Source organism: Chlorocebus sabaeus, chromosome 20 (assembly GCF_047675955.1).
Source record: "Chlorocebus sabaeus isolate Y175 chromosome 20, mChlSab1.0.hap1, whole genome shotgun sequence".
NCBI classification, from domain to species: Eukaryota; Metazoa; Chordata; class Mammalia; order Primates; family Cercopithecidae; genus Chlorocebus; species Chlorocebus sabaeus.
In genome coordinates, this window is record NC_132923.1 from 17,600,231 (window position 1) to 17,610,999 (window position 10,769).

The following is a 10,769-nucleotide window of genomic DNA, read 5'->3' on the forward strand; positions in this document are numbered from 1 at the left end:
CTGGAAATACGAAGAGAATAAGGCACATAAGTGAGTAGAATCAAAGACAAGATGAATTAATGTAAAGTGTAAACTCACTGGATGAGAAGTAAAGGCCAAGATAAATTATAGGAGGTGAAAGAAGCAGCAGGAGCACAGGGAGGGAAGGCGAGAAACAAACACACTAAAATCAGATGAAAAAGCCAAGTGGAGCAATAGGGGCAGGTGAAAAAGATTAAAATTTTTTAAATCCTTTTTTTAAAAAAAAGCCAACCCCCCCCACCCCCCCACAGAATTGTTAGAAAAGAGGCAAGGAACCGACATCAGGCAAAGATGCATGCAGAGTCATTATGAAAACTAAATGTGTTTTCTGTTTAGTTTGGTTGCTTTGTGAATCTGGAACCATTTTGACATGTGGAAATATTCATTTTGATGTGCTTTAAGTGTATTGATTATGGTAATTGTTTTTTCTGTGTTAGTTGCAGTCCATTGCGATTTCCTATGGGCTACTGTAATTGTTTTTTAACCTGCTCTGTTGGCTAATTTGGCTTGGGGGTGTCCAGGTGACCTCTGCATGTTAGCCTAACTACAATTACAAGACAGGTGTAGCAAAGTCCACTCAAAGAAGAGAAAGTTACAAAGGTGGGGTGTCTGCATGTACATCCCAGAAAGGAGTATCATGTAGGACTATGAGTGCTTACGAAAACATAAAAAGGAATATTTTTGTTTTTGCCACTCATTGATCCAGTGGCTTTCTACACCAGGCTGTGTGGAAGACAGCAGTGGTTATGGCCCTAACAGTTATTCTGTAGAATTTCCCACATTCACTTTTTTTTTTTTTTTTTTTTTTACTTTTTATTTATTTATTTATTTTTTGAGACAGCATTTCACTCTTGTTGCCCAGGCTGGAGTGCAATGGTGCAATCTCGGCTCATTGCAACCTCCGCCTCCCAGATTCAAGCGATTCTCCTGCCTCAGCCTCCCAAGTAGCTGGGATTACAGGCATGCACCACTACCCCCAGCTAATTACGTATTTTTAATAGAGACAGGGTTTCACCGTTGGTCAGGCTGGCCTCGAACTCCCGACCTCAGGTGACTCTCCCACCTCGGCCTCCCAAAGTGCTGGGATTACAAGCACGGGCCACCGTACCCAGTCAACATTCACTTATTGGCCTTAGAAGAAGAGAAACGCCTTCTGGGTCTGCTGTCATGGTCCTTACATTTTGCTTTTCCATTGATTGTTCTGTTCTTGTTTTCCTTAAATTAAAAGAGCTCTCAGAATTCCTGTAACATGCGATTTATATTTTGGGATTACCTGATCAGATATGTGAACTGTCAGTTTCAAGTAAGGTTTCTACGCATATCAGGATCACTGCCCAGGTCTGTGACTATCTCTGGGATTATGCATTCTTATTTGTGGTATGTCAGCTCTGAAAAAGGAAAATGATCCGGTGTGAAAAAAGTCAGTGTACCCCTCATCAGGGTTCTTTATAGTATCTTTATGTTACCATTTTGTCCTTCATCATGTCAGATATTAATGAATGTATATATATAGAGAGAGATATATATCAATAGCAACCATTTATAGAACTAATTACTATCAAGTAGTATACTTGTAATCCATGAAAGAGCCATATGAGGTAAGCTCCATCATGACCGTCACTTTATAGAGGAAACGAAGGCTTAGAAAGGGTAAGAAACTTGCCTATGATGTCTCGCTACTTTTTTCACAGGAGCAATATTGTTTCTTTGATTAAAAAAACCTCAGAGCACTGTATTACTTGTATTATCAAGTATAAACTCCCAGCCAAGCATTACATATATAAAATCGCCTGTTTTTTATCCCTCCATAAGGCTTCAGTATAAAATTTTCCTCATCAAGACTTCTCTATAATGGTTCATTCTTCCCTTATTTGATGTAATAAAGTTTGTAGTGTCATGATCTGACACTGCAAACTTTACATATGGGATTAAAGTCATGATAAAGTCATTCCCTATATTCTGATATTTTTGGTTTCACATCTTCATTTCTTAATAAAATGAAATATTACAGATAAAATTCAAGTCTCCTTTGTTCTTCAGATCTATTTCCTTCCCACCTTCTCTAGAAGCAGCTACAATTATAAATTTGGGGAGGAGCTTCCAGTATGTTTTTATGCTTTATTACTACAGATATATTTCCATATGCGCTTATAAAATTTACATAAATGTCAATGTACTTCATGTTTTCTCCAACTTGCTTTTTGATAGCCATCTATACTGTACTTGTAGATTTTAAGTTCTCTGCAACATATTAATTGTCCTGTGATTGCAATGTACTTGAAAATGAAGCTTACTGCAAAAGAATATTGAATTACTCCCTATGTGACAGGGAGGAAAAACTCTTGCCTGAAGAACTTTCTGCCGCCTTTGATTTGAAGAGTGGGGTGGGGTGTCTTTCAAGTGTGAGCTGCAGTTCTGAGGTAAAAAGCATCTGGTCAGGCCTGGGATAATATGTGCTGACTGGGTGAGGGAATGAGGAGTAGTTTTAAAACACAATTGTGCCTAGAGCATATGCTATTTAAAATCCCATTCCTCCCTTCCAGCAAGATCCTGTTATTCTGGTGTTGATGGCTGTATTCCTCTGCTATGGAAAAAACACAACTAGAGTAGAGAAACATCTCTTTGGCTGATCCATAGATAAAGACTTAGGTCTAAACATTCCCTCTATAGTTGGTGAACATTTGTTGAACACCAACAGTGAAATATTCACAGGAAATGCAGCTGCTTGCAATATCATTTCTGTCTCTAAGAAAGAGCCTTGCTGTGTTTTTCTGTCTGTCTTTTATTAAAGGTCCACACACGTTCCTGTTGGGGAGGATCAAGTCCAGCACATGGAACTAGTTCAGGACCTAGCAGAAGGTTTCAACAAGAAGTATGGGGAGTTCTTTCCAGTGCCCAAGTCCATTCTAAGTAAGTAACAACGTTATAATTGTTACATCAGGGTATATTCTAAAGAGAGGATTGGACAATAGACACGCTTGGAACTTTCTTGGGACTAACCTCAGCTTTCTTGTAGACAGGATTCAGGATCTGTAACTAGAGTCCTCATTGTTTTCTCTAGTGTAGGACTAGTAAGTAGACCACATTGAATTACTGAAAAAGATGTTGGGTTATTGGAAAGGATAACTAAAAATATTTTAAAAGTATGGAAGAGACAAAAAATTTAAAATAATAATATTTATAAAGTAGTACATAATTTACAAAGTATAAACGGATGCTTCTTGACTTATAATTGGGTTACATCCTGATAAAGCCATTGTAAGTTGAAAACACTGTTAATCAAAAATGCATTTAACCCACCTAACCTACTGAACATCACAGCTCAGCCTAGCCACCTTCAGCGTGCTCAAAACACTTACATTAGTCTATAATTGGGCAGAATCATCTAACACAAAGCCTATTTTACAACAAAGTATTGAATATCTCATGTAATTTATTGAATACTATACTGAAAGTGAAAAACAAAATGGTTGTGTGGGTATTTCAAGTACAGTTTCTACTGAATGGATATCACTTTTATACCACTGTAAAGCTGAAAAATCATAATTCAAACCATTGCAAGTTGGGAACTGTCTGTATATACATCTTGGTGATTTGTTTGTTTTGTTTTTGCTTTGGGTATGTGTGTGTTGGTGTTTTTAACCTAGCATCCATGAAGAAGGTAAAATCCCTCCGTGATCCTTCTGCCAAAATGTCGAAATCAGACCCTGACAAACTGGCCACCGTCCGAATAACAGACAGCCCAGAGGAGATAGTGCGGAAATTCCGCAAGGCTGTGACGGACTTCACCTCGGAGGTCACCTATGACCCGGCTGGCCGCGCTGGCGTGTCCAACATGGTGGCAGTGCACGCCGCGGTGACGGGGCTCTCTGTGGAGGAAGTGGTGCGCCGCAGCGCGGGCATGGACACTGCTCACTACAAGCTGGCCGTGGCAGATGCTGTGATTGAGAAGTTTGCCCCAATTAAGCGCGAAATTGAAAAACTGAAGCTGGACAAGGACCATTTAGAGAAAGTTTTACAAATTGGATCAGCAAAAGCCAAAGAATTAGCATACCCTGTGTGCCAGGAGGTGAAGAAATTGGTGGGTTTTCTATAGGAAGTTTCAACGAATCACAGCAAGGCTTTTGTGCCTTGCACTCCATGCATTCTGATAACGGCAGCTTTCCTCACAAGAAAAAGTTATAGTTTTGGGACATTTAATTTGGTATAGCTGATTATTGGCTTTATTTGATGAATATTGCTTTGTAGCTTTGAAATACGACAGTGTTCCAAACCCCATCAACAAAATGCTGTGAACAACAACAAAAATAAAGAAAGAAAGAAGGCATAGCTGTCTGAATCCCCAATTATTGAGGCACACTCCTTGGCCTACACAAATGTGATTGAGGTAAGGAGTAATTTGGGAAATGGAGTGTCATTTGTGCTTCCTTCTGGAGTGCTTAGTGTAACAGATGCACACTTTATCTACTTCAACCCTTTTATAAAGCAATATATAGAGGTCTTAGATGTTGAATCCTTGAGATGCCATTTGATCAGATGCTAATTTGTATTCAGATCTCATAAAAACAAGTCCATTCTTATAGTTTGTTTGTCACTGAGATGGTGTCTGATTTAATATATTTAAGTTGATTAACTTGTTTTCCAAGAGATGACACCAACTGTTCCAGCAATAATTTGTTTTTTAATTCAGAGATATGGGATATGATCTTCTAAGGAGGTTGCATTATTTTGACTTGATTTATTTATTGTACAAGAGCCCAAGTCCCTGAATTATATTCTTAATAAGTACTTTCTGGCATTCATTTCAGTTTAGTCTCACCAACCCCCTATGAATTAGGAGAATTATTGTCATTTTACACATGAGGAAAGTGAGGCTGAGAGAATCCAATTAGCTTGTACAATATCACTCCATAAGAGAAGCAAATCTGAGAGTAAAACCCTTACCCCTTATTCTTAAGAACAGTGCTTATTTCATCAGTACCAAAACAAAAATGCTGAAAGGTAGCATTTTTTAGACTCTAAACATTCTGATTTTGAAGGTGGGTATTGGAACGACTGATGATGTTTATATCATCAATTCAGCCAATAGATGCAAACTTAAAATCTGGGTTCAGACAACCGTGGTCACATTTCCCCATCACAATCCCCAAGGCAGGTCCCAAGTTCTCTCCTCTATGCTTATTGCAGAAACACTTTGAAATAGGTTCTGCCAGTCTACAACAGCAGTGAAGACTGACAAATCAGATATTCCCAATGACTGACAGCTTCTCATCTTGCCTCTACCTCAGTTAAGTAATATCACCCTAAAACCTAGCTTTTCTGCCCTTCTATTTCTGACACCTGAAAATGAAAATGATAATCCTGACTTACCCACCAAGACCTGTTAGCAAGATCGATTTTGTAACAGAAATTGCTTGTAAGTTTTTTGTCAGTAAGGACCATGATCACCATTTGTACATACATAACTAGGTTGTTGAGCAAAGCATTTTTGCTCATGTTTCTTAAGGAAGTAGAGTGGTCCTCGTGTCAGAACACATGTAAATCCACAAAACACCACATCTCAGAATCCAAATTAAAAGATCCTTTTTAGGATTCTTGGAGCTAGCCTAGATCATGGGAAAAGGAAACATTTTGCCTTTTGTATCTTATATTGGAATGGGATGTCTATAAATCCTAGAACCTCTTTGAGCATATTTCTTACTAGCCTCTTTTTTTCCCCTTTAAAGGAAACTTTGAAAGGATTATGAATACTGGAAAATGACAAAACTAAAGGTAGATCTATCAAGCCAATTATCTGTTTATCTGTTTATGTGGTTTTTTACCCCCTTGCAATACCTTTCCTCCAAAAAACTAAGGCACTATGGAAAGAATCTCAGAGGAGAAAAACAAATAACTTGTGATAACTTCCAGGGACCAAAGTCTATGCATTGGTGAGGGTGGACTTGTTTGCAACCTGTTGTTGTTGTTTTTTTTCTTAAGTGACCGAACTGTTCAAGTCCAAACTTGGCCCATAATTATTAAGAGACTCTTGCCTGGTTAATCAGTATTAATCAGGATTCTTCAGAGAAACAGAACCAATAGGATATATATCTGTATATTAGGGGATTTATTATGGGGATTAGCTCACCCAATTATGAAGGCTGAGAAGTTCCATGATAGGCTATGTGCAAGCTGGACCCATGAGAGATGATGTTGTGATACAGTCCAAGTCCTCAGGCTGGAGAACCAGGGGAACCAATGATGTAACTGTCAGTCCAAGGCTGAAGACTTGAGAACGTGGGGGCCACTGTAAGTCCCAGAGTCTGAAGGCCTGAGAACCAGGAGCTCTGATGTCCTGGGGCAGGAGAAAGTGAAGTCCCAGCTCAAGAAGACAGCAAATTAGCCCTTCCTCTGTCTTTTTGTTCTAGTTAGTCCCTCAGCTGATTGGATTTCAGCCCACATTGATGAGGGTGTATCTCCTTTACTGAGTCTACTGATTCAAAGGCCAATCCCTTCCAGAAACACCCTGACACACACACCCAGAGTAATGCTTTACCAGCTATCTGGATATCCCTTAACTCAGTCAAGTTGACACATAAAATTATCCATCACGGCCGGGTGCAGTGGCTCACGTCTGTAATCCCAGCACTTTGGGAGGCCGAGGCAGGCAGATCATGAGGTCAGGAGATCGAGACCATCCTGGCTAACACGGTGAAAACCTCGTCTCTACTAAAAATACAACAACAACAAAAAAATTAGCCGAGCATGGTGGGGGGTTGCCGAGATCGCGCCACTGCACTCCAGCCTGGGCGACAGAGCGAGACGCTGTTTCAAAAAAAAAAAAAAAAATTATCCATCACACCCAGTGATCTCAGGAAGTTGATTAAAGAGCCAACCATAGACTCTAGATCTGTTTTCACATCCCTTCCACCTATCGTTTATAGGCCCTTCACAATCTTTCTAATGGACATGAAAAATTGGAGAGAAACTTAATTTTTATTTTTTCCTGTATGTTTTGTAGAAAGTTGAAATGGTGAAAAATATTTCAGATGGTAATAATAATGGTCATGTAACTTGGTGCTCTGAAACCCTGCTTCAGACCCACTTTGACACAACACAGTGGGGGTGTCTTGCCCTTTGTAGGTGACTCGTAAACATTTATCAAAAGTACATGTCAGAAAATGGGCTAGAAATTTCTAATAAAGTGTGAATTTTTTTTTTGCAAAAGCCCTCCTGATCTACACTATCAAGATGCTTATCATAATAACACTATTGAGTTCTCATTGTTTATGAGGCACCACACTAAATGGCTTATAACAGTGTTTTTCCAAGTGTGGTCCCCAGATCGGCAACATGAGCATCACCTGGGAACTCATTAGGAATGCAAATTATCTGACTCTACCTCAGACCTATTGAATAAAAAACCTGGAGGATGAACCCAGCAATTGGTGTCTTCGCCTTCCAGGTGATACTGATGCATGCTGAACTTTGAGAACCATCGCTTTATTTGCATTCTCTAATTTAATCTGCAAGCCAATAAAGTAGATACTGTTATCAACCTCAGATTGCGAAAGTTGAAACTGAGGAGGCATGGGAGACTGAGTTACTTGCTTAAAGTAGTTCAGCTTCTAAAAGGAAGATTATGGTTTCAAATCCAGGTCACCTAATCCAGAGCCCCACTAGGCCACAGTGACCTGTAAAGGTCTTTTAGTATGTATGGGGGCAACAGCGTCCCATATGGTATGTGTTCATTTAAACTGAAATAATTAAATTTTAAAAATTGCTTCCTTAGCAGCACTTTCAAGTGCCCCATGGCTTCATGTGGTTTATGCTTACCATAGTGAATAAATACAGATGGAGAACACTTCTGTCATAGAACCATCTATGGATACTGCTTCTTCAGTATTCCGTTTACTAGTTCTGCTTATAATAGGTCAAATATTTAAAGTTCAGGACTCTTCCTAGAAAGTTATTCAACTGGGCAATTCACGAAGATAGTAAAAGGATTACTTGAGAATGACCATATAATTTGCCAAAGAATATTAAATAATAAGAGCTATTACAATATGTATTATATATTGCCATATGCTGAGCACTTTATAAGTGTATTTATGTTCAATATCTTATTTCATGTTTATGTCAGCTCTATAAGATAGGAACTATTAATACCAGTTTTTAAAGTAACATTCAGCAACTTGCCAAAAGTAACATATTTATTATGAGTCTCTAGCTTCTCCTAATTAAGAATGAAGAAATATCCCTTAACTATTGTGCCCAAGGGAGTAGTCTGCCGCTTTTCATTGAGTCTAGAATCTTCTCCAAGTACTTGTGATACTCTCTTGTGTGTCCCATGATATTCTTAGCCCTCACTTCTCCCTTCTTGCCTCCTTTCCCCCTCCCCTCTTCTTACTTTAATGGTGTTATAATTATTCCCCGAAAAGTTCTTCATTTGTACACAGAGCAGTCTTTAGTTTGCTTTCGAATGCAGCCTTTGATTTCTTTCAGTTCACCCTGTCAAGTGCTGTGTGCCCCTGTTACAAGTTAAAGGAAATAATTGTGCATGTGAAATTCTTGGTCTCTTTCTCTTTAACACAAGGACTCTGTCTGTGTTCTCATTGACTGTGTGTCCTCCCTATGTGATCAACATTCTCTTTTCAGTCTGTCAACTGGGTGCATCTTTTGAAATGTTTTGGCTGGGAAGAGTCAATCCCTCCCTGAGACTGAGCTGAAAACAAATTGCCTATCACTAGCACTTAACACTTTCAAACCACCCCCTTTAAGAAGAACAACCTGGAGGCTTTACTGTTAGTCATTTTAAGTACTCATATGTTAACTCTCAAGAATTCTGTTATATTGGCCAGGCAGGGATTCTCTTCTTTCTCTAGGAAGGAAACTGGGTTTCAGAGCTATAGTGACTTTATCCTTAGATAGGTAATTCAACATTATGACAAATTTTTGGGTAGGCACTGAGGAAATGCAATATGATTACAGTTTAGAGGAAGACACACAGAGATACCAGCTAGCAACTGCTGGGTGTGCCTGGGAATGAGTAATTCACAAGAATGTTCAAGGAAAGAATATGATTGATATAGGACAGGAGACAGGGCTTTTCAATAAAAAAGTAGGGCACAGAAACATGAGCGCATTTAGGGAAAAGCAAATTCATACAATATGTGGACAAAATTAGATGGAAATATTAAGTTGAATCAGATGAAATTATAATATTTGATTATTATTTTTTACCCAAAACACTGGCAGTTCCATGTGGATTCACCTAATATACTCAGTGAACAAGCATTTGTGGAGTGCCTGTTTTGCAGGTACAGTCCAAGCACCAAGAATTAGAAATGACACACAGTCTCTACCCTCAGGCTCCTTGTCTATGTGGAGATGGACATGGAAAGCCAGTGAGAGGTCGAATAGGAATTATAATCAAAGTCTTCTGAGTCTTGTCCCTCTCCTGTGCATTAGCTGTGGCATTTGCTCTTAATTATTTGGAATGTGGCCTCTAGATGTCACAATCACTTAGTAGTCCTTGAATAAATAAAATATTTAATATTTGATATAACCATGTTGGCTCTGTGGAATGCAAACTCATTTTATAATATGCCCTCCTCGCTTCTACCCACCTATGCACATAGTAGAGCAGGCCTATAGTCATCCTTTTCTTCTAAGTGTTTCTAAAAATCAAATGATGTGACTTTATATGACTCTAAGATAAAATGGTCTGATTTTACAGATTTCCCTTTTTGTGAGTAATATAAAAATACAGGCTCTTCCTGGGAAGAAAGCCATGTCTCATTTCCTATCTGTAAATGCAGTGCTGAAGAAGTGCTACGTGCTTGGCCTTTACCACCAGATCTCCCCACACCAGCCTGTTCTGTAGGGAAACCCATTGAGAACAATTGTCAGTTCCAGTAAATAGGTTGTTTAGCGAGTTCCGTGAATTTGCAGTAACCTCCCCCAAAAAGAGGCTTCTGTAACGATATTTTTGGTTTTAATGAGCGACTGCGTGGCTTATTCAGACATGACTGTGGGAACCGGCCCTGGAGAGAGAAGCGTTCCCGCCGTGAACCAGATGGCTAGTGAGCAGGAAAGGTATTGTTCCTCAGCAATATTCCAGAAGAAAGTTCCTGCATTGAAGGAGGAGGTGAGTACTCATGAGGATGAAGGCCTCAAAATTATTTTATTATAGTTTCCTCTCCTGGGCCCCTTATAGAAAAATTAACAAATAGAATTTCTGAGGTTGCTGATTCCTCAGTGAATTATTATTCTTTCATTTTTTCTGTGCCTTCCTTTTCTACTTGCTGTTTTCTAGTCATCTTTAAAGCTCCTCAAACTCAGCACAAAGACAAAGTATTCCCTGGTGATTAGTGTGCATTCACATTTATGCATAATGGTCATTTGCTTTTGCCTCTGGGGCATCCTGAATTCATCTCCTCCCCCTTCCCTGTATCTAGGTTGATGCCCAATTCAGCTACTGCTGCCGTTTCTCTTATCTATTGCTTTTTCTGCTTTTTGCTAAAGAAACAAAACAAACCCCTTCTGGAGCCCTTTTCAACTTTGGCACTCTTCTAGCTTGGTGCTTCAGAACTCCCGTCCATGCTGTTGTTGCTGTTTGTCACATGTAAAATGTTCCTGTCAAGCTTTTCCCTGCCTCCCATGTAGGTTACATTACTCTCTTCCACGGTCTCCCTTGATGTCTAACACCACACACTTATATTGTAACTGAGTGTCTCTTGTGCTCTTCCTCTCCTCCTGCTATTCTG

At 39.3% G+C, this 10,769-nt stretch overlaps 1 protein-coding gene across 4 annotated transcripts in view; it reads left to right on the forward strand.

The window, feature by feature from the left end:
- WARS2 (tryptophanyl tRNA synthetase 2, mitochondrial) overlaps positions 1–4,348 on the forward strand; it is a 120,009-nt gene extending 115,661 nt beyond the window's left edge. For 3 of the 4 annotated variants that reach the window (XM_073008439.1, XM_073008440.1, XM_073008441.1), the window contains 2 exons: positions 2,813–2,931; positions 3,669–4,348. In XM_073008439.1, coding sequence (XP_072864540.1) covers positions 2,813–2,931; positions 3,669–4,117 — 568 coding nt within the window. In that variant the 3' untranslated portion in view covers positions 4,118–4,348. The remainder of the gene's footprint in view (positions 1–2,812; positions 2,932–3,668) is intronic. The other variant, XM_073008442.1, reaches the window with a different exon arrangement.
- The last annotated feature ends 6,421 nt before the right edge of the window (positions 4,349–10,769 follow it).